This window comes from Pseudophryne corroboree, chromosome 5 (assembly GCF_028390025.1).
Source record: "Pseudophryne corroboree isolate aPseCor3 chromosome 5, aPseCor3.hap2, whole genome shotgun sequence".
NCBI lineage: Eukaryota > Metazoa > Chordata > Amphibia > Anura > Myobatrachidae > Pseudophryne > Pseudophryne corroboree.
This window is the reverse complement of record NC_086448.1, coordinates 114,817,971-114,841,125: the sequence shown is the minus strand read 5'-3', so window position 1 is coordinate 114,841,125 and position 23,155 is coordinate 114,817,971. Positions and strand designations below refer to the sequence as shown.

The 23,155-nt window shown below is 47.0% G+C and overlaps 1 protein-coding gene across 5 annotated transcripts in view; it reads right to left on the bottom strand.

Moving 5' to 3' along the window:
• Positions 1–23,155, bottom strand: part of ARMC3 (armadillo repeat containing 3) — a 287,743-nt gene that overhangs the window by 57,812 nt on the left and 206,776 nt on the right. For all 5 annotated transcript variants that reach the window (XM_063921586.1, XM_063921589.1, XM_063921588.1 and 2 more), the window contains 2 exons: positions 5,092–5,260; positions 1,814–1,914 (listed from right to left, as the gene is read on the bottom strand). In XM_063921586.1, the coding sequence (XP_063777656.1) occupies positions 1,814–1,914; positions 5,092–5,260 (270 nt within the window). The remainder of the gene's footprint in view (positions 1–1,813; positions 1,915–5,091; positions 5,261–23,155) is intronic.

The following is a 23,155-nucleotide window of genomic DNA, read 5'->3' as shown; positions in this document are numbered from 1 at the left end:
CCGGCCGTCTCATGTCGTCAAACGACTGCTTTAGCGTGTTGACACTATCCCGTAGTTCCATAAATAAAGGCATCCATTCTGGTGTCGACTCCCTAGGGGGTGACATCCTCATATTTGGCAATTGCTCCGCCTCCACACCAATATCGTCCTCATACATGTCGACACACACGTACCGACACACAGCAGACACACAGGGAATGCTCCTAACGAAGACAGGACCCACTAGCCCTTTGGGGAGACAGAGGGAGAGTTTGCCAGCACACACCAAAAGCGCTATATATAACAGGGATAGCCTTATAATAAGTGCTCCCTTATAGCTGCTTTATATATATCAAAATATCGCCATAAATTTGCCCCCCCTCTCTGTTTTACCCTGTTTCTGTAGTGCAGTGCAGGGGAGAGACCTGGGAGCCGTCCTGACCAGCGGAGCTGTGAGAGGAAATGGCGCCGTGTGCTGAGGAGATAGGCCCCGCCCCTTTTCCGGCGGGCTCGTCTCCCGCTATTTAGTGAATCCAGGCAGGGGTTAAATATCTCCATATAGCCTCTGGGGGCTATATGTGAGGTATTTTTAGCCTTTATATAGGTTACATTTGCCTCCCAGGGCGCCCCCCCCCAGCGCCCTGCACCCTCAGTGACTGCGTGTGAAGTGTGCTGAGAGGAAAATGGCGCACAGCTGCAGTGCTGTGCGCTACCTTTAGAAGACTGCAGGAGTCTTCAGCCGCCTATTCTGGACCTCTTCTGACTTCAGCATCTGCAAGGGGGCCGGCGGCGCGGCTCCGGTGACCATCCAGGCTGTACCTGTGATCGTCCCTCTGGAGCTGATGTCCAGTAGCCAAGAAGCCAATCCATCCTGCACGCAGGTGAGTTCACTTCTTCTCCCCTCAGTCCCTCGTTGCAGTGATCCTGTTGCCAGCAGGACTCACTGTAAAATAAAAAACCTAAGCTAAACTTTTTCTAAGCAGCTCTTTAGGAGAGCCACCTAGATTGCACCCTTCTCGGCCGGGCACAAAAATCTAACTGGAGTCTGGAGGAGGGTCATAGGGGGAGGAGCCAGTGCACACCACCTGATCTGGAAAAGCTTTACTTTTTGTGCCCTGTCTCCTGCGGAGCCGCTATTCCCCATGGTCCTTTCAGGAACCCCAGCATCCACTAGGACGATAGAGAAATACCAATGAAATACACTAGGAACATTTAGCCTACATGCAGACACCCGGTTCCTGCCAAGATACGCCCACTCAGCTGCAAATGGAAAAGTGTCAGAGATGCGACAACGCTGAATCACCAGTAGTTCCGCATAGTTCCCTATGCCCAGCTACAGTCCATGCGCAAAAGTAAAAATCAAAAGATCCTTCCAAAAATAACGTATTTGCTTGTATCTGAATCAGCACCAGCACCAATGCTTTCTCTTTAGATCTGGTATACACAGACAACACACACAATGGACACCTTATTAGCATCCCATCACTGTGCGCATGAGACCTTACATCTGACTCCAGACTTATAGAACAACATTAACTGGAAAACAACAGCAAATAACTGAAATCAAGAGGAATTATGTATTGTCGTATATCTTTATACCTTACATTACAGCTATTAGTGTTGATCTGAGGTTGGCTAACAATCCATTCAATAACATGTAGTAAAAGCCCTTTAAAAGCAATGGTTCCCAATTATTCCAGAGTTCCTCAGGTGATGATGAAAGCCCCCAGTTATTGGATGGTGAGGGATTGCTATTTTGTAGGAGGCTTCCATTAATACTTTCCATATAAAAAGACTTTATTTGTCAGTTAAAATAAAAAAGTGCAGAACTTACGGCTCAGGAAATTGTGTATTTACTAAAATAACGGCTCGGTTCTGGTTCAGCTCCTGCTTGCTGAGCTCTTCCAGAGATGGCAGCTTGGCTTCTGGTTTTATCTGTACAAAATAAGTATTTGCTGATGTTACACAATTCTTTCAAAAAGTGTATAATTGTTTTAGGATAATTATGTGATTTTCTAAACAATATGAGAAAACCAACCGACTAACATGTGATATTGGGAGTGTCCAATCAATTTGCAAGAGTGATTTTGGGAGTGTTACATTATGGAATGTATACCAGCCACTTAAAGTGATACAATTCTTAATACAAGGAGCATTTCATATATTGTAACATGGGGGAGTCATGATGAGAACAGGAGAGAACAGTAGTATATGCGTCTGGATAACGCCAGGAGATAACAGTAACATATGTCCCTGGATTACACCATGAGAGAACAGTAGTATATGTTCCTGTATTATGCCAAAACAGAACAGTAGTAAATGTGACTGGTTTACCCCAGTAGGGAACAGTAGTACAGTATGTGTGCCTGGGTTATGCCATTAGAGTACAGTAGTATATGTGCCTGATTTACTTCAGGAGAGAACAGTATTGTATGTGCCTGGTTTGTGCTACGAGAGTACAGTAGTATATGTGTCTGGTTTACTCTACAAGCGTACACTAGTATATGTGCGTGGTTTACTCTACAAGAGTACACTAGTATATGTGCCTGGTTTACTCTACAAGAGTACAGTAGTATATGTGCCCAGTTTACTCTACAAGAGTACAGTATAATATGTGTTAGTATATGTGCCTGGTTTATGCTACGAGAATACAGTATAATATATGCCTGGTTTACGCTACGGGAGAACAGTAGCATACCTCCCAACTTATGTAATTAAGAATCGGGACTTGCTGTGCCTGAGACGTGTCTGCGTCCAAAAAGGGGGCGGGGCCTCTGGAGAAGGGTGTGTGTATTTGAAAAAGGAGGGGCAGGGTCGCATCGCACGGCCCCCATTTTTGTCATTTTGGGGGCTTGCCAAGCACTCCCTGAGCTGTTGGGCAGCCCCCACCTCACCTACCTGCATTGATAAGATGGCTTGCGCATGCACACGGCATCTATTCATTGATCACCGGCTGCTTTGCAAAGCAGTGCAGTGGTGATCACTAGCTCTCCCAACCTGCCCCCCTACAAGCGGGACACTGGGGCCCATGGGTGTGATAGCGGGACAGTGTCCGAATAGCAGGACTGTCCCGGGAGGTATGCAGTAGTATATGAGCCTGGTTAACGCTTAGGAGAGTACAGTAGTATATTTGCCTGGTTTATACTGGGAAAGAACAGTATTGTATGTGCCTGGTTTATGCTGGGAGAGAACAGTAGTATATGAGCCTGGTTTACGCTATGAGAGTACAGTAGTATATGCGCCTGGTTTATGCTACGAGAGTACAGTATAATATGTACAGTGTCGGACTGGGGCATGAGGGGCCCATCGGGGGGATGCTGTTGTAGGGGCCCATGCTTGAGGGTGTGGCCAAGCTTCACTGGGGCGTGGCCAGCCACCACAGAGGTTTGGCTAACCATTACAGAGTACGTGTTCTGTTCCCCTTGGTAAATATATAATAAACCATATTCTTGTGAAGTGTAATTTAACAGAAGTATAATGCATAATTCAAGTGCACTAGGATAGAGTCTGGAACCTGATCCCTAGAGGAGGAGGAGGAGGGCAAACCGGTGGTTTCCCCTGTTCCCCCGTGGGCCAGTCCGACCCTGAATATGTACCTGGTTTACGCTACAAGAGAACAGTAGTATATGTGCCTGGTTTACACCGGGAGAGAACAGTATTGTATGTGCCTGGTTTATGTTAGGATAGAACAGCGGTATATTAGCCCGGTTTACACCAGGAGAGAACAGTAGCATATGTGCCTGGTTTATGCTAGAACAGCAGTATATTAGCCTGATTTACACCAGGAGAGAACAGTAGCATATGTGCCTGGTTTACGCTTAGGAGAGTACAGTACTATATGTGCCTGGTTTACACCGGGAGAGAACAGTATTGTATGTGCCTGGTTTATGTTAGGAGAGAACAGTAGTATATGAGCCTGGTTTACGCTAGGAGAGTACAGTAGTATATGCGCCTGGTTTATGCTAGGATAGAACAGCGGTATATTAGCCTGGTTTATGCCAGGAGAGAACAGTAGTATATGTGCCTGGTTTATGCTAGGAGAGTACAGTAGTATATGTGCCTGGTTTATGCTAGGATAGAACAGCTGTATATTAGCCTGGTTTATGCCAGGAGAGAACAGAACAGTAGTATAAGTGCCTGGTTTATGATAGGATAGAACAGCGGTATATTAGCCTGATTTATTCCAGGAGAGTACAGTACTATATGTGCCTGGTTTACACAAGAGAGAGAACAGTATTGTATGTGCCTGGTTTATGCTCGGAGGGAACAGCGGTATATTAGCCTGGTTTACACCAGGAGAGAACAGTAGCATATGTGTCTGGTTTATGCTAGGATAGAACAGCGGTATATTAGCCTGGTTTACACCAGGAGAGAACAGTAGTATATGTGCCTGGTTTAAGCTTAGGAGAGTACAGTAATATATGTGCCTGGTTAACACCGGGAGAGAACAGTATTGTATGTGCCTGGTTTATGTTAGCAGAGAACAATAGTATATGAGCCTGGTTTACGCGAAGAGAGAACAGTTGTTATGTGCCTGGTTTATGCTAGGATAGAACAGCGGTATATGAGCCTAGTTTACGTCAGGAGAGAACAGTAGTATATTTGAGCTGGGTTCCAATGTATAGGTCGACAGTGTCTAGGTAAACAGTGCAACAGAAAAACGCACAAAAGAACACAAAATAATAGCAAATTGCGCTTACACCCAACCCCACATCAGCACTTTGGTTAGTAAGGTTGAAAAAAGACACAGCTCCATAAAGGACTGTACACTGTCACAATCCTCACATGTGAGACACCATAAACTAATATTTACACATTACTAACAAATTCCATGTTTCCATCTATGTAAATTCACTGTTTTATTGTTTTCTTTCTGCCAAGTAACTAGAGCATAAATGTTTTCCAGCATCATTCCTTCTAACTCACCCCATTTGGAAAACTCCTGGAATTTGGTATTTTTATATGTTTGCACACCTGTTTATTGCCTCTTCTAACCCTTCTCCCATTACTTACAGCAGTTCCCATGTACACACTGCTTCTCCTTTCACCCTGTCTCTCCTCCAGCCCTCTAACCATCATCTCCCCAGCACAAGGAACTTGCTTCACACATACCTGACCATGGTCATAAAAGCCGTCATTGATGAGGTTGCTGTAGGACAAATAGCCTTTCTGATTGTACTTTAGAGAGAGGTTGTTATCCAGCATCTTGTTTTCAGCCAATTTACTAAAAGTATTTTGGCGCCTGGTTGAAAGATTTATCTCCTGAAGAATGTTAAAGGCCCTAGATGCATAGGCAGAAAAATACAGCAATTTCAGCTCAGATAACCTTTCCGGGATGAAATACAATGAAAAGCTGTTGTATAGTATGCATGCAAATCTATTGGTACCCGACCTATGGTATGGTATGCCGGCTGTCGGGGTCCCAGCGCACAGCATACCGGGCAAGGAATCCCGACCGCCGGCATACCGACAGCGTGGTGAGCGCAAATGAGCCACTTGCAGGCTCACTGCGGTCGCCACGCTGCGGGCATGGTGGTGCGTTACGCGCGCCATGCTATCTATTCTCCCTCCAGGGGGGTCGTGGACCCCCAAGAGGGAGAAAAGGTGTCAATATGCCGGGTGTCGGGATTCCGGCGCCGGTATACTGTGCGCCAGGACCCTGACAGCCGGCAAACTGAAGACCACCCTATTGGTCTTTATAAATGACTAATAAGTTCAACTCATCACAAGCATTTCTCATTGCAAAAACAGAACTGGTATCTTTTCCCCCTTTTATTGTATCCAGTCCAGATGTTGCGTTTTTTGATTGCCCGAAAGGATGCTAAAATTATTGATACGGCATTGACTAAATTCATCTGGTCTGGCAAACGCTCAAGAATATCTTTGTTTAAATGACAACAAACACTGACTCTGGGTGCACTTAATGTCCCATCTATACAGGATTATGCATTAGCGGCCAATTATAGGTACGCTCTGGATTGGATACGGGGTGGTGACCATTTCGTATATAGGGAACTTGATCAGGCTTTTAGTCCTACTTGTGATTTGGTCTCTTTGCTACATAAACCACATACTCACCTTCCATTGACTGTAATTGAGAATCCCCTACTATTCACTCCATGGGGGTATATTTACTAAAATGGGAGTTCTATTTAAGATGGGATGTTGCCCATAGCAACCAATCAGATTCCAGGTATTATCTTCTAGAAGGTGCTAAATAAATGAGAAGTAAAATCTGATTGGTTGGTATGGGCAACATCCCATTTTAAATAGAACTCCCATCTTAGTAAATTTACCCCCATGTTTGGCGTGGAGGATTTTTAGGACACGACACGGCCTCTCTGCTACTAATACTTTATTTTTATCTTTAATACACAATCTTGCTTTTCAACATGGGGATTCTGCAGGGGTGATTCGGTCTTGTCACCTCCGGGATCTAGGTCTAGTGTATCAATTTATAAATGAGGGTTGCTCTATGGTTTTTAACTCTATCCAAGCTTAAGGAACGCTTCCTCCTCTTACATTTTCCTTTATTTGTATACTTCCAAGTTAGGAGTTATATTACTAAATCTATATCTATTATCTAATCTATTATCTATATTACTAGATCTGTCTCTCATTTTTCTACATCCTTTTTGGATATGCACACTAGACGTATGCTAGATCTTACTCAAATTGATAATGGTTTGGAAAAAATGGAAATATGTGTTCCTTGAAATCCTTTTAAAAACCATAATTTCGTCTTGTGTTATCTTGAATAAGGAATTGGTTTCGGCCTCATATGCTGAGATACAATATAAACTATTACACAGAGCTTACTATGGGGGTCATTCCGAGTTGATCGCTAGCTGCCGTTGTTCGCAGCGCAGCGATTAGTTAAAAAAATAAGAATTTACTTACCGATAATTCTATTTCTCGTAGTCCGTAGTGGATGCTGGGGACTCCGTCAGGACCATGGGGAATAGCGGGCTCCGCAGGAGACAGGGCACATCTAAAAAGCTTTTTAGGTCACATGGTGTGTACTGGCTCCTCCCCCTATGACCCTCCTCCAAGCCTCAGTTAGGTACTGTGCCCGGACGAGCGTACACAATAAGGAAGGATCTTGAATCCCGGGTAAGACTCATACCAGCCACACCAATCACACCGTACAACTTGTGATCTGAACCCAGTTAACAGTATGATAACAAAACGAAGTAGCCTCCGAAAAGATGGCTCACAACAATAGTAATAACCCGATTTTTGTAACAATAACTATGTACAAGCATTGCAGACAATCCGCACTTGGGATGGGCGCCCAGCATCCACTACGGACTACGAGAAATAGAATTATCGGTAAGTAAATTCTTATTTTCTCTAACGTCCTAGTGGATGCTGGGGACTCCGTCAGGACCATGGGGATTATACCAAAGCTCCCAAACGGGCGGGAGAGTGCGGATGACTCTGCAGCACCGAATGAGAGAACTCCAGGTCCTCCTTAGCCAGAGTATCAAAATTTGTAAAATTTTACAAACGTGTTCTCCCCTGACCACGTAGCTGCTCGGCAAAGTTGTAATGCCGAGACTCCTCGGGCAGCCGCCCAGGATGAGCCCACCTTCCTTGTGGAATGGGCATCTACATATTTCGTCTGTGGCAGGCCTGCCACAGAATGTGCAAGCTGAATTGTACTACAAATCCAGCGTGCAATAGACTGCTTAGAAGCATGAGCACCCAGCTTGTTGGGTGTATACAGTATAAACAGCAAGTCAGACTTTCTGACTCCAGCCGTCCTAACTATATATATATATATATATATTTATTTTTAGGGCCCTGACCACGTCTAGTAACTTGGAGTCCTCCAAGTCCCTAGTAGCCGCAGGCACCCCAAGAGGTTGTTTCAGGTGAAAACGCTGACACCCCTTCATGAAGAAACTGGAGACGAGTCCCAGTTCTGTCCTGTTCAAATGGAAACATTTTTAATATGGCTTTTGTAAGACAAAGCCGCCCATTCTGACAATCGCCTGGCCGAGGCCAGGGCTAACAACATGGTCACTTCCCATGTGAGATATTTGTCAACAGCATGGTCACTTTCCATGTGAGATATTTCAAATCCACAGATTTGAGCGGTTCAAACCAATATGATTTTAAGAAATCCCAACACTATGTTGAGATCTCATGGTGCCCCTAGGGGCACAAAAAAGCTGTATATGCAATACATCCTTTACAATCTGGACTTCAGGAACTGAAGTCAATTCTTTCTGGAAGAAAATCTACAGGGCCGAAATTTAAATGTTAATGAACCCCAATTTGAGGTCCAAAACACTCCTGTTTTCAGGAAGTGTAGAAATCGACCTAGTTGAATTTCCGTCGTGGAGCCTTCCTGGCCTCACCCACGCAACATATTTTCACCACATGTGGTGATGACGTTGTGCGGTCACCTCCTTCCTGGCTTTGACCAGGGTAGGTATGACCTCTTACGGAATGCCTTTTCCCCTCAGGATCCGGCATTCAACCGCCATGCCGTCAAACGCAGCCTGCGGTAAGTCTTGGAATAGACATGGTACTTGCTGAATCAAGTCCCTTCTTAGCTCCCCAGGCCCTTAGTCCTCTGTGAGCATTTCTTGAAGTTCCGGGTACCAAGTCCCTCTTGGCCAATCCGGAGCCACTAGTATAGTTCATACTCCTCTATGTCTTATAATTCTCAATACCCTGGTTATGAGAAACAGAGGAGGGAACACATACACAGACTGGTACACCCACGGTGTTACCAGAACATCCACAGCTATCGCCTGAAGGTCTCATGACCTGGCGGAATACCTGTCCCGTTTTTGTTCGGGCGGGACGCCATCATGTCCACCTTTGGTCTTTGCCAACGGTCCACAATCATGTTGAAAAACTTCCCTATGAAGTTTCCACTCTCCCGGGTGGAGGTCATGCCTGCTGAGGAAGTCTGCTTCCCAGTCGTCCACTCCCGGAAAGAACACTGCTGACAGTGCTATCACATGATTTTCCGCCTAGCGAAAAATCCTTGCAGTTTTCACTGCCCTCCTGCTTCTTGTGCCGCCCTTCTGTTTACGTGGGCGACTGCCGTGATGTTATCCCACTGGATCAATACCGGCTGACCTTGAAGCAGAGGTCTAGCTAAGTTTAGAGCATTATAAATTTGCTCTAAGCTTATTTATGCGGAGAGAATTCTCCAGACTTAATCACACTTCCCTGGAAATTTTTTTTTTTTTTCCCCCTGTGTGACTGTTCCCCAGCCTCTCAGGCTGGCCTCCGAATCTGCGGCCCTCTAGAAGATGAGCACTCTGTAATCACCACAGGAGAGACACCCTTTTCCTTGGATATAGGGTTATCCGCTGATGCATCTGAGGATGCGATCCGGACCATTTGTCCAGCAGATCCCACTGAAGAGTTCTTGCGGGAAATCTGCCGAATGGAATTGCTTCGTAATAAGCCACCATTTTTACCAGGACTCTTGTGCAATGATGCACTGACACTTTTCCTGGTTTTAGGAGGATCCCGATTAGCTCGGATAACTCCCTGGTTTTCTCCACTGGGAGAAACACGTTTTTCTGGACTGTGTCCAGAATCTTCCCTAGGAACAGTAGACGTGTCGTCGGAAAAAGCTGCGATTTTGGAATATTTAGAATCCACTCGTGCTGTCGTAGAACTACTTAAGATAGTGCTACTCCGACCTCCAACTGTTCTCTGGACCTTGCCCTTATCAGGAAAGCGTCCATGTTTCTTTTAAGAAAAATCATCATTCCGGCCATTACCTTGGTAAAGACCCGGGGCGCCGTGGACCATCCAAACGGCAGCGTCTGAACTGATAGTGACAGTTCTGTACCAGGAACCTGAAGTACCCTTGGTGAGAAGGGCAAATTTGGACCTGTAAGTAAAGGTCCCTGATATCCAGTGACATCATATCGTCCCCTTCTTCCTGGTTCGCTATCACTGCTCCGAGTGACTCCATCTTGATTTGAACGCTTGTATGTAAGTGTTCAAATATTTCAGATCTCACCGAGCCGGTTGGCTTCAGTACCACAATATAGTGTGGAATACTACCCCCTTCCTTGTTGTAAGAAGGGTACTTTGATTATCACCTGCTGGGAATACAGCCTGTGAATTGTGTGAGGGGGAGACGTCTCGAATTTCCAATGTACACCTGGGATATTACATGTAGGATCCCGGAGTTCCCTTGCGAGTGTTGCTGAAACTCTTGAGATGACCCCCTACCGCACCTGAGTCCGCTTGTACGGCCCCAGCGTTATGCTGCGGACTTGGCAGAAGCCGTGAGGAGCTTCTGTTCCTGGGAATGAGCTGCTTGCTGCAGTCTTCTTCCCTTTCCTCTCCCCCTGGGCAGATATGACTGGCCTTCGCCCGCCTGCCCGTATGGGGACGAAAGGACTGAGACTGAAAAGACTGTGTCCTTTTCTGCCAATATGTGACTCGGGGTAACAAAAGGTGGATTTTTCAGCTGTTGCCATGGCCACCAGGTCCAATGGACCGCCCCTTTATACGGCAATACTTCCATATGCCGTCTGGAATCTGCCTCACCTGACCACTGTCGTGTCTTCGTCTGGCAGATATGTACATCACATTTATTCTTTGATGCCAGAATGCAAATATGCCTCTGCGCATCACACATATATAGAAATGCATCCCTAAAATGCTCTATAGACAATAAAATCCTGTCCCTGTCAAGGGTATCAAAATTTTCAGTCAGGAAATCCGACCAAGCCCCCTCAGCGCTGCACATCCAGGCTGAGGCGATTGCTGGTCGTAGTATAACACCAGTATGTGTGTATATACTGTTATGATATTTTTCAGCTTCCTATCAGCTGGCTCCTTGAGGGCGGCCGTATCTGGAAACGGTAACGCCATGTTTTTTATATGCGTGTGAGCGCCTTGTCCACCCTAAGGTGTGTTTTCCAACTCGCCCTTACTACTGGCGGGAAAAAAGGGTATACCGCCCATAACTTTCTATCGGAGGAACCCCACGTATCATCACACACTTCATTTAATTTATCTGATTCAGGCAAAACTACAAGTAGTTTATTCCCACCCTACAAAATACCCTTATTTGTGGTACTTGTGGTATCAGAAATACGTAACACCTCCTTCATTGCCCTTAACATGTAACTTGTGGCCCTAAAGGAAAAATACGTTTGTTTCTTCACCGTCGACACTGGGGTCAGTGTCCGTGTCAGTGTCTGTCGACCGACTGAGGTAAATGGGCGTTTTTACAAGCCCCTGACGGTGTCTGAGACGCCTGGACCGATACTAATTTGTCCGCCGGCTGTCTCATGTCGTCAACCGGCTTGCAGCGTGTTGACATTATCACGTAATTCCATAAGTAAGCCATCCATTCTGGTGTCGACTCCCTAGAGAGTGACATCACCATTACAGGCAATTTTCTCCGTCTCCTCACCAACATTTTCCTCATACATGTCGACACACACGTACCGACCTACAGCACACACATACAGGGAATGCTCTGATAGAGGACAGGACCCACTAGCCCTTTGGGGAGACAGAGGGAGAGTTTGCCAGCACACACCAAAAGCGCCATAATGTATATAACAACCCTAGAAGGTGTTGTTTCTATATATGGGCTCTTAATATATAATTATATCGCCAATTTATGCCCCCCTTCTCTTTAACCCTGTTTCTGTAGTGCAGGGGAGAGTGGGAGCCTTCCTCACCAGCGGAGCTGGTCAGGAAAATGGCGCTGAGTGCTGAGGAGAATAAGCTCCGCCCCTTTCACGGCGGGCTTTTCTCCCGGTTATTAGGAAAACTGGCCTGGGTTAAATACATACATATAGCCTTAATGGCTATATGTGATGTATTTATTTGCCAAATAGGTATTTATATTGCTGCCCAGGGCGCCCCCAGCAGCGCCCTGCACCCTCCGTGACCGTGTCAGTGAGCCGTGTAGCAACAATGGCGCACAGCTGCAGTGCTGTGCGCTACCTCTCTGAAGACTGTGAAGTCTTCTGCCGCCTGTTTCCGGACCTCCGTTCCGCCGTCTTTCTTCAGCGTCTGTAAGGGGGATCGGCGGCGCGGCTCCGGGACGAACCCCAGGCTGACCTGTGTTCCGACTCCCTCTGGAGCTCAGTGTCCAGTAGCCTAAAACTTCAATCCTCCTGCACGCAGGTGAGTTGCAAGTCTCTCCCCTAAGTCCCTCGTTGCAGTGATCCTGTCGCCAGCAGGAATCACTGATTAGAAACCTAAAAAAAAAACTTTACTAAACAGCTCCTTAAGAGAGCCATCCAGTTTGCACCCTTCTCGGACGGGCACAAAAACCTAACTGAGGCTTGGAGGAGGGTCATAGGGGGAGGAGCCAGTACACACCATGTGACCTAAAAAGCTTTTTAGATGTGCCCTGTCTCCTGCGGAGCCCGCTATTCCCCATGGTCCTGACGGAGTCCCCAGCATCCACTAGGACGTTAGAGAAAACGGCAATTCTGCGCATGTGTATGGGGCGCAGTGCGCACGCGCGTCGTACTTTCACAAAAGCTGACGTAGTTTCACACAAGGTCTAGCGACGCTTTTCAGTCGCACTGTTGATCGTTGAGTGATTGACAGGAAGTCGGTGATTCTGGGTGGTAACTGACCGTTTTCAGGGAGTGTGCTGAAAAACGCAGGTGATAAAAATGCAGGAGTGGCTGGAGAAACGGGGGTGTGGCTGGACGAACGCAGGGCGTGTTTGTGACATCAAAACAGGAACTAAACAGTCTGAAGTGATCGCAATCTAGGAGTAAGTATCGAGCTACTCTGAAACTGCACAATCTTTTTGTTTGGCTCTCATATCTGGTTACCCTTACTGTGCCTACTAGGGAAAAGTTCCGACAGGCTGTACGCTTAACCACATGGTATAATATGGGGATAGTGGAAAAAGGAGTTGCTCCATTTTAATATTTTGGGTGCACTGGATGATTCCGCTGCTGCTCGTTATTGATGGATGATTGGTTTTCTTATATGTTTGGTCTCTCTCATTTCCAATTCCATGATTACTGTACTTTAATCCGGTATAATTGTATGCTGATGACTGTATTACCTTTTTGGCTCCATGTTATGCTTCTGTATGCTTCTTGTGTTTTTGTCTCAATAAATATATATATTTAAAAAAAAAACAGAACTGGTACTGGCAAGTCCCTTTTTATGAGGCCAGTAGCGGACAGAGACTAACTGCTGGGGTGTTAAGTACTACGCCTAGGAGGTAGTGTTCTTGTAGAAAAGAGGATCCCCTATGTCGTTTAGTAAGAATGTTTTGCAATAACATGACCTCTGTATTTCACCATCCCCCCCTCTATCACCTTCTACCAGGGCCACGAGACATTGGGGCAGATGTATTAAGCCTGGAGAAGGCATAAAGAAGTGATAAAGTGGTGAAAAGTGCAAGGCGATAACGCACCAGTCACTCAGCTCATAACGGTCAATTTACATATAGGAGCTGATTGGCTGGTGCGTTATCACCTTGCACTTATCACCGCTTTATCACTTCTTCATGCCCTCTACAAGGCTTAATACATCTGCCCCATTGTGTGGGTGCAGGTACCCCTCTACTGCACTAATACTCGTTAAAGGGGAGAAGGGGAATCAGTACACATTATGTGCGCTGATACCGCTTCTCCCCCATGTAAGACAGCGGTACATGACATATGTGCTGTGGGCTCAGGGGGGGGGAGGGGGGGGGGGAACTGCTGGAGGAGGAAGGTTTTAATTTTACCCCACTTCGGCATACAAGATGTTAATACATCTTGTCGGTGTAGCTTTCTGCTTCGCGTTGGTAATGTGGCGAAGCAGGACATGCTATAGCGGCACTATACGTGCCGCTATAATATATCTCCCTCTGAGTGCATAGGCTGCATACAGAATACAAACTGGGACACAGAGCTGGGACCACTACAAATAAAAGGAGGAACTTGCAACTGGCAAAAGCATGTTGCAATGCAAAGAGTGCATAAACATGTAATCTTTTTGCATGCAGGGCAATAAATCTTTTTGCATGCATGGAGCTCACACATGCTGGGCAGCTTTATTCTTACACTACAATTTCAGTTCAGTCAGGATACACCCCTTGCCAACTCTAAGGAGGGAGTTCAATGAGAGTGGGGATTGCCGTGATGGGAATAGTGCTGGGTATAATGCCTGGAGCTATTTAATAAAACAGTCTGCACGGTAGCTAGAGGTTAACTCTCGCTAACCCATTGAGTCCATGAAAAATATGGAATCAATTTGTTTCCCTGCGCTTTAAACCAAATAAGGGTGCCTTGTATCGCTAACTTTTCCTTGCAGGCTTAATGGAATCGGCGGCCAAGGGAAATTATTAAGGCTAAATCCAGCAGCTAATTGGATTCCCCCTAAATCTCTCTGCACCTTTCAAATCTGCGCTACCCTCAATGCAACATGATCTTCCTAAGGTGCAAATTGGCTCTTTCTGTATGTTGCTGTCAAATTTCCATCTGTCACCATTTTACCATCTGAGATGAGGTATTTACATTAGATCATAAATAAACATTCCTGGGCCCCATAGTAAATTGTAATGGTAGCCCTTAGCACAGTCATCCACCACAATGTCTGCTTCATCCCCGGTCAAAATGCAATAGGACAAAGTACTAATTACATTAGCCTGAATCAGGGACATTTCAAGACTGGAGGGGGCTCGTGGGCAGATGTAGGCGAGTCCCTTCCCACTGGCACTTGCCGCATGCTCTGCAAACACTGTGCCAGAGACTACTATGCATGTGTAATCAGACCATGGGGGAGAGGGGATGGGTCCAGCGCTACACCTGAGGTAGTGTTACTGGTAAGTGGTGATAGTGAAGCCTAGGAAGGAGTTTAATGTATGACTGTAATATGTATATGAAGCTTTATGCTTGGCACATAACTACGTGTTGGCACACTGAGGGCACAACTGGCCGCATTCCCGGTTCCATCAGCATTGTAATGAGTCAGACTGACTCATTACATGCCGCCTGAGCGAGGAGCGGAGCAGCAGCTCCAGAAGCAGGGGAGAAGGAGGAGGGACGGGGACTCGGGTGCCGCAGTAGCGCACTGTAATTGGTGGAGGCGCCACTGCAGCTGTCCCTCTCCTTCCACATAGGCTGGCCACCGCCGCTGTGAATGCTGGGATACACTTCCCTCATCCCAGCATTCACAGCGGCGGCGGCCAGCCTATCTGGAGGAGAGGGACAGCTGCAGCGGCGCCGCCACCAATTACAGTGTGTTGCTGCGGCTCCCTCCTCCATCTCCCTCCTCCTACTCCCCTGCCTGGGATCTGCCAGCAGCTGCACCGAGGAGCCTAACTACCTGAGCCAGCGGGGAGAGAGTATCTATCTATCTATCTATCTATCTATCTATCTACGGTACCTGTCTATTTATCCATGGCCATAACTAGGTGGCAGACAACGCATATGTCTGTTTTAATGTGTAAAAGGGGACGCTGTCTGCCGTAATGTGTAAAAGATGGACGCTGTCTGCCGTAATGTGTAAAAAATGGACGCTGTCTGCCGTAATGTGTAAAAAGGGAACGCTGTCTGCCGTAATGTGTAAAAATAAGAATTTACTTACCGATAATTCTATTTCTCGGAGTCCGTAGTGGATGCTGGGGTTCCTGAAAGGACCATGGGGAATAGCGGCTCCGCAGGAGACAGGGCACAAAAAAGTAAAGCTTTACTAGGTCAGGTGGTGTGCACTGGCTCCTCCCCCTATGACCCTCCTCCAGACTCCAGTTAGGTACTGTGCCCGGACGAGCATACACAATAAGGGAGGCATTTTGAATCCCGGGTAAGACTCATACCAGCCACACCAATCACACCGTACAACTTGTGATCTAAACCCAGTTAACAGTATGACAACAGAAAGGGCCTCTTAAAGATGGCTCCTTAACAATAACCCGAATTAGTTAACAATAACTATGTACAAGTATTGCAGATAATCCGCACTTGGGATGGGCGCCCAGCATCCACTACGGACTCCGAGAAATAGAATTATCGGTAAGTAAATTCTTATTTTCTCTATCGTCCTAAGTGGATGCTGGGGTTCCTGAAAGGACCATGGGGATTATACCAAAGCTCCCAAACGGGCGGGAGAGTGCGGATGACTCTGCAGCACCGAATGAGAGAACTCCAGGTCCTCCTTTGCCAGGGTATCAAATTTGTAAAATTTTACAAACGTGTTCTCCCCCGACCACGTAGCTGCTCGGCAGAGTTGTAATGCCGAGACCCCTCGGGCAGCCGCCCAAGATGAGCCCACCTTCCTTGTGGAGTGGGCTTTTACAGTTTTAGGCTGTGGCAGGCCTGCCACAGAATGTGCAAGTTGAATTGTGTTACAAATCCAACGAGCAATCGACTGCTTAGAAGCAGGTGCGCCCAACTTGTTGGGTGCATACAATATAAACAGCGAGTCAGATTTTCTGACTCCAGCCGTCCTTGCAATGTATATTTTTAAGGCTCTGACAACGTCCAACAACTTGGAGTCCTCCAAGTCGCTAGTGGCCGCAGGCACCACAATAGGTTGGTTCAGATGAAATGCTGATACCACTTTAGGGAGAAAATGCGGACGAGTCCGCAGTTCTGCCCTATCCGAATGGAAGATTAGATAAGGACTTTTATAAGATAAAGCCGCCAATTCAGATACTCTCCTGGCAGAGGCCAGGGCTAGTAACATAGTCACTTTCAATGTGAGATATTTCAAATCCACCTTTTTCAATGGTTCAAACCAATGGGATTTGAGGAAATCTAAAACTACATTTAGATCCCACGGTGCCACCGGAGGCACCACAGGAGGCTGTATATGCAGTACTCCCTTGACAAAAGTCTGGACCTCAGGGACAGAGGCCAATTCTTTTTGGAAGAATATTGACAGGGCCGAAATTTGAACCTTAATGGATCCCAATTTGAGACCCATAGATAATCCTGATTGCAGGAAATGTAGGAAACGACCCAGTTGGAATTCCTCCGTCGGAACCCTCCGATCCTCGCACCACGCTACATATTTTCGCCAAATGCGGTGATAATGTTTCACGGTGACTTCCTTCCGTGCCTTAATCAAGGTAGGAATGACTTCTTCTGGAATGCCTTTCCCTTTTAGGATCTGGCGTTCAACCGCCATGCCGTCAAACGCAGCCGCGGTAAGTCTTGAAAAAGACAGGGACCCTGCTGTAGCAGGTCCCTTCTCAGAGGTAGAGGCCACGGTTCGTCCGTGAGCATCTCTTGAAGTTCCGGATACCAAGTCCTTCTCGGCCAATCCGGAACCACTAGTATTGTTCTTACTCTTCTTTGCCGTATGATCTTCAATACCTTTGGTATGAGCGGCAGAGGAGGAAACACATACACTGACTGGTACACCCAAGGAGTTACCAGTGCGTCCACAGCTATTGCCTGTGGATCTCTTGACCTGGCGCAATATTTGTCCAGTTTCTTGTTGAGGCGAGACGCCATCATGTCTACAATTGGTCTTTCCCAACGGTCTATTAACATGTTGAAGACTTCTGGATGTAGACCCCACTCTCCCGGATGAAGATCGTGTCTGCTGAGGAAGTCTGCTTCCCAGTTGTCCACGCCCGGGATGAACACTGCTGACAGTGCTATCACGTGATTCTCCGCCCAGCGAAGAATCTTGGCAGCTTCTGCCATTGCACTCCTGCTTCTTGTGCCGCCCTGCCTGTTTACATGGGCGACCGCCGTGATGTTGTCCGACTGAATCAACACCGGCTTTCCTTGCAGGAGAAGTTCCGCCTGGCTTAGAGCATTGTAGATTGCTCTTAGTTCCAGAATGTTTATGTGAAGAGACTTTTCCAGACTCGTCCATACTCCCTGGAAGTTTCTTCCTTGTGTGACTGCTCCCCAGCCTCTCAGGCTGGCGTCCGTGGTCACCAGGATCCAATCCTGAATGCCGAATCTGCGGCCTTCTAATAGGTGAGCCTTCTGCAACCACCACAGAAGTGACACCCTTGTCTTTGGTGACAGGGTTATTCGCAGGTGCATCTGCAGATGCGACCCTGACCATTTGTCCAACAGATCCCTTTGGAATATTCTTGCATGGAATCTGCCGAATGGAATTGCTTCGTAAGAAGCCACCATTTTTCCCAGGACTCTTGTGCATTGATGTACTGACACTTTTCCTGGTTTTAGGAGGTTCCTGACCAGATCGGATAACTCCTTGGCTTTTTCCTCTGGAAGGAAAACCTTTTTCTGAACCGTGTCCAGAATCATTCCTAGGAACAGCAGACGAGTTGTCGGGATTAAATGGGATTTTGGAATATTCAGAATCCACCCGTGTTGTCTTAGCACCTCTTGAGATAGTGCTAAAGCTGTCTCCAGCTGTTCTCTGGACCTTGCCCTTATTAGGAGATCGTCCAAGTATGGGATAACTAATACGCCTTTTCTTCGAAGAAGAATCATCATCTCGGCCATTACCTTGGTAAAGACCCGAGGCGCCGTGGACAATCCGAACGGCAGCGTCTGAAACTGATAGTGACAGTTTTGAACAATGAACCTGAGGTACCCCTGGTGTGCGGGGTAAATCGGAACGTGTAGATACGCATCCTTGATGTCCAAGGATACCATAAAGTCCCCTTCTTCCAGGTTCGCTATCACTGCTCTGAGTGACTCCATCTTGAACTTGAACTTTTTTATGTAGAGGTTCAAGGACTTCAGATTTAGAATAGGCCTTACCGAGCCATCCGGCTTCGGTACCACAAATAGAGTGGAATAATACCCCTTTCTTGTAATAGGGGTACTTTGACTATCACCTGCTGAGCGTACAGCTTGTGAATGGCTTCCAACACCCTCTCCCTTTCGGAAGAGACGGTTGGTAAGGCAGACTTCAGGAAACGATGAGGAGGATCCGTCTCTAATTCCAACCTGTACCCCTGAGATATTATCTGCAGGATCCAGGGGTCTACCTGCGAGTGAGCCCACTGCGCGCTGTAATTTTTGAGACGGCCCCCCACTGTCCCCGAGTCCGCTTGAGAGGCCCCAGCGTCATGCTGAGGTTTTTGCAGGAGCCGGGGAGGGCTTCTGTTCCTGGGAAGGAGCTGCCTGTTGGTGTCTCTTCCCTCTTCCTCTGCCTCGTGGCAGGTACGACAAGCCCTTTGCTCTCTTATTTTTGTAGGAGCGAAAAGGCTGCGGTTGAAAGGTCGGTGCCTTTCTCTGTTGGGGAGTGACTTGAGGTAAAAAAGTGGATTTCCCGGCAGTAGCCGTGGCCACCAAGTCTGATAGACCAACTCCAAATAACTCCTCCCCTTTATACGGCAAAACCTCCATGTGACGTTTTGAATCCGCATCGCCTGTCCACTGTCGTGTCCATAAGGCTCTTCTGGCTGAAATGGACATAGCACTCATCCGAGATGCCAGTGTGCAAATATCCCTCTGTGCATCACGCATATAGATAAATGCATCCTTTATTTGTTCTAACGACAGTAAAACATTGTCCCTATCTAGGGTATCAATATTTTCAATCAGGGATTCTGACCAAACTACTCCAGCACTGCACATCCAGGCAGTTGCTATAGCTGGTCGTAGTATAACACCTGCATGTGTGTATATATTCTTTTGAATAACTTCCATCTTTCTATCTGATGGATCCTTAAGTGCGGCCGTCTCAGGAGAGGGTAACGCCACTTGTTTGGATAAGCGTGTGAGCGCCTTGTCCACCTTAGGGGGTGTTTCCCAGCGCGCCCTAACCTCTGGCGGGAAAGGGTATAATGCCAATAACTTTTTTGAAATTATCAACTTTTTATCAGGAGCAACCCACGCTTCATCACACACGTCATTTAATTCTTCTGATTCAGGAAAAACTGTTTGTAGTTTTTTCACACCATACATAATACCCTGTTTTACGGTATCTGTAGTATCAGCTAAATGTAACGTCTCCTTCATTGCCAAAATCATATAACGTGTGGCCCTACTGGAAAATACGTTTGAATTTCTACCGTCGTCACTGGAATCAGTGCCCGTGTCTGGGTCTGTGTCGACCGACTGAGGCAAAGGGCGTTTTACAGCCCCTGACGGTGTTTGAGGCGCCTGGACAGGCATTAATTGATTGTCCGGCCGCCTCATGTCCTCAACTGACTGTTTAAGGGAAGATAAACCATCACGTAATTCCACAAATAAAGGCATCCATTCTGGTGTCGACCCCCTGGGGGGTGACATCTGCATATTTGGCAATTGCTCCGCCTCCACACCAATATCGTCCTCATACATGTCGACACCACGTACCGACACACACCGCAAACTCACAGGGAATGCTCTAATGAAGACAGGACCCACTAGCCCTTTTGGGGAGACAGAGGGAGAGTCTGCCAGCACACACCACAAAGCGCTATATATACAAGGGATATCCTTATATTAAGTGCTCCCTTATAGCTGCTTTAATATATATATATATAGCCATTAATGTGCCCCCCCTCTCTGTTTTACCCTGTTTCTGTAGTGCAGTGCAGGGGAGAGACCTGGGAGCCGTTCTGACCAGCGGAGCTGTGACAGAAAATGGCGCCGTGTGCTGAGGAGATAGGCCCCGCCCCTTTTTCGGCGGGTTCTTCTCCCGCTATTTTTCCAGTCAGGCAGGGGTTAAATATCTCCATATAGCCCCTATGGGCTATATGTGAGGTATTTTTAGCCTTGTATAAGGTTTATATTTGCCTCTCAGAGCGCCCCCCCCCAGCGCTCTACACCCTCAGTGACTGCCCAGTGAAGTGTGCTGAGAGGAAAATGGCGCACAGCTGCAGTGCTGTGCGCTACCTTATGAAGACTGAGGAGTCTTCAGCCGCCGGTTTCCGGACCTCTTCACGCTTCAGCATCTGCAAGGGGGTCGGCGGCGCGGCTCCGGGACCGGACTCCACGGCTGGGCCTGTGTTCGATCCCTCTGGAGCTAATGGTGTCCAGTAGCCAAGCAGCAAATCCACTCTGCATGCAGGTGAGTTTACTACTTTCCCCCTAAGTCCCACGTTGCAGTGATCCTGTTGCCAGCAGGACTCACTGTAAAGAAAAAAAACCTAAACTAAACTTTCTCTAAGCAGCTCTTTAGGAGAGCCACCTAGATTGCACCCTTCTCGTTCGGGCACAAAATCTAACTGGAGTCTGGAGGAGGGTCATAGGGGGAGGAGCCAGTGCACACCACCTGACCTAGTAAAGCTTTACTTTTTTGTGCCCTGTCTCCTGCGGAGCCGCTATTCCCCATGGTCCTTTCAGGAACCCCAGCATCCACTTAGGACGATAGAGAAAAGGGGACGCTGTCTGCCGTAATGTGTAAAAGATGGATGCTGTCTGCCGTAATGTGTAAAAGGGGGACGCTGTCTGCCGTAATGTGCAAAAGGGGGACGCTGTCTGCCGTAATGTGTAAAAAGGGGACGCTGTCTGCCGTAATGTGTAAAAAGGGGACGCTGTCTGCCGTAATGTGTAAAAAGGGGACGCTGTCTGCCGTAATGTGTAAAAAGGGGACGTTGTCTGCCGTAATGTGTAAAAAGGGGCTCTACCTGGTGTAGTGGCGCTACTGTGCGGCGTAATTTGAATAATGGAGACTACTGTGCACCGTATTATGAATTGGTATTATTTTGTGGCCACACCCCTTCCCCATGAAGCCACGCCCCTATATTATTTATGCGCGCCTAGGGTGCGCACTGCCCCTATTTTACATAAGGGGGGGGGGGGGGGTCGATGCCGTTTCTTGCACACAGCGCTAAAATGTCTAGTTACGGCACTGATGTTTGGAGAGTGTATTGTTGCATTATGTCAGTGATGTGCTATATGTGGTGACATATGATTCCAGTGACATATATTGCACTGTAGCTGGTGTCAGTCACCATACTGGCTGGATATGGGTGGTGGGGTGATTTGAAGTGGGAAGGGGAGGGGGGAGGTGTTGATGGACCCCTTTTCAGTCTATCCTAGTCAATGAGCATTAAGATAATGAAGAGAGTTATTGGTATAGGCAGATGCAGTGCCATTGAGTCTTATTATTTCTTAATTCCAGAGCAGTCTGCAGTGAGTAAAACATATGCCATATTGGAAGATTGTAAAATGGAATGAATTAATAAAAATGAAAAAAAATAAAAAAAATATGGAAAGTGTGTGTGTGGAGGGAGAAATGGGACACCTTGTATTGCGGTCACTAACACTGGAAGACATCTTAATATGCTGTAGGTGGTGAAGCAGATCATGCTGTGAGAGATCTGGCTCCTACACCCAAGGTCCTGACCTTCCTTGCTGGGTGTTCTGACGGCTGCAGCTGTCACTATCGGCAGGTGTAAGGCACACTACTGGTAGTATAGTGTGACTTCAGACAGCGGTCAGTGACAGTGTCTGTGTGCAGGCATAGCTCAGCCCAGGGAATCCAGCTTTTGCCCTGTCAGAGGAGAGTCTTCTGTATATCATATCTGCTATCCCAGGAGGCCTCTATTCGGAAAGCTGAGACGCTTGTCAGGCGCTGCAGTTCAAGTGCTGTAGATCAACGCACTTCAGCCGTAGGATCCTTCTTCAGGATTGTCTGTACATGCGTAATACTGTACCTCTGGGAAAATGGTCCCGTTTTTTCAGTGACTTTTCAGAAAGATGGTGGCGGTAAATGGAATGCAGGCAGGTTGCACGGTGTGATCCCCTTTGACTCAGGGCGCCTTGCATTCATGATAGATACTCTGTCTCCACTGGCCAGAAAAAATAGTGTACAGTCATTTTATCTTCTTTATCTTCCAAATTGTTGAACGGTCTGGATATATTTGTTCTGAAGTCATATTATGTTTAAGCTTGTTTTTACTTTGGCAGGGCCCCCCGTGGCCCTGGGCCCTATATGGCTATAATTACACTTTTATAGTCAAGGTTACTGGATATAGGAATTCCCCTGACAGCACTGAGGTGGTAAATGTCATATTAGTTAGGCATATACAGTGTTGTATGACAGCGGACTTTAAATGTGCTCTCCAAAATGCTTATTTATAGTAAATCTCATTTTAATATATTTATGTAATGTGCATGACCATTCAATTCCTGGTTGAATTGACAGAACAGTAGTTAATGAAGTCAAGTAATCTTAACGTGTGCTGACTGGCAGTGCCAGATTTCCCACTAGGCACGTGAGGCATGTGCCTAGGGGTGCTACCTGATGGGGACAGCAGAACATCTCCCCCTTACCCCCACCTCTGTATGAGAGCTGCTGATCCTTTTTATGTAGCATCAGTGGGGGGAGGGTCATG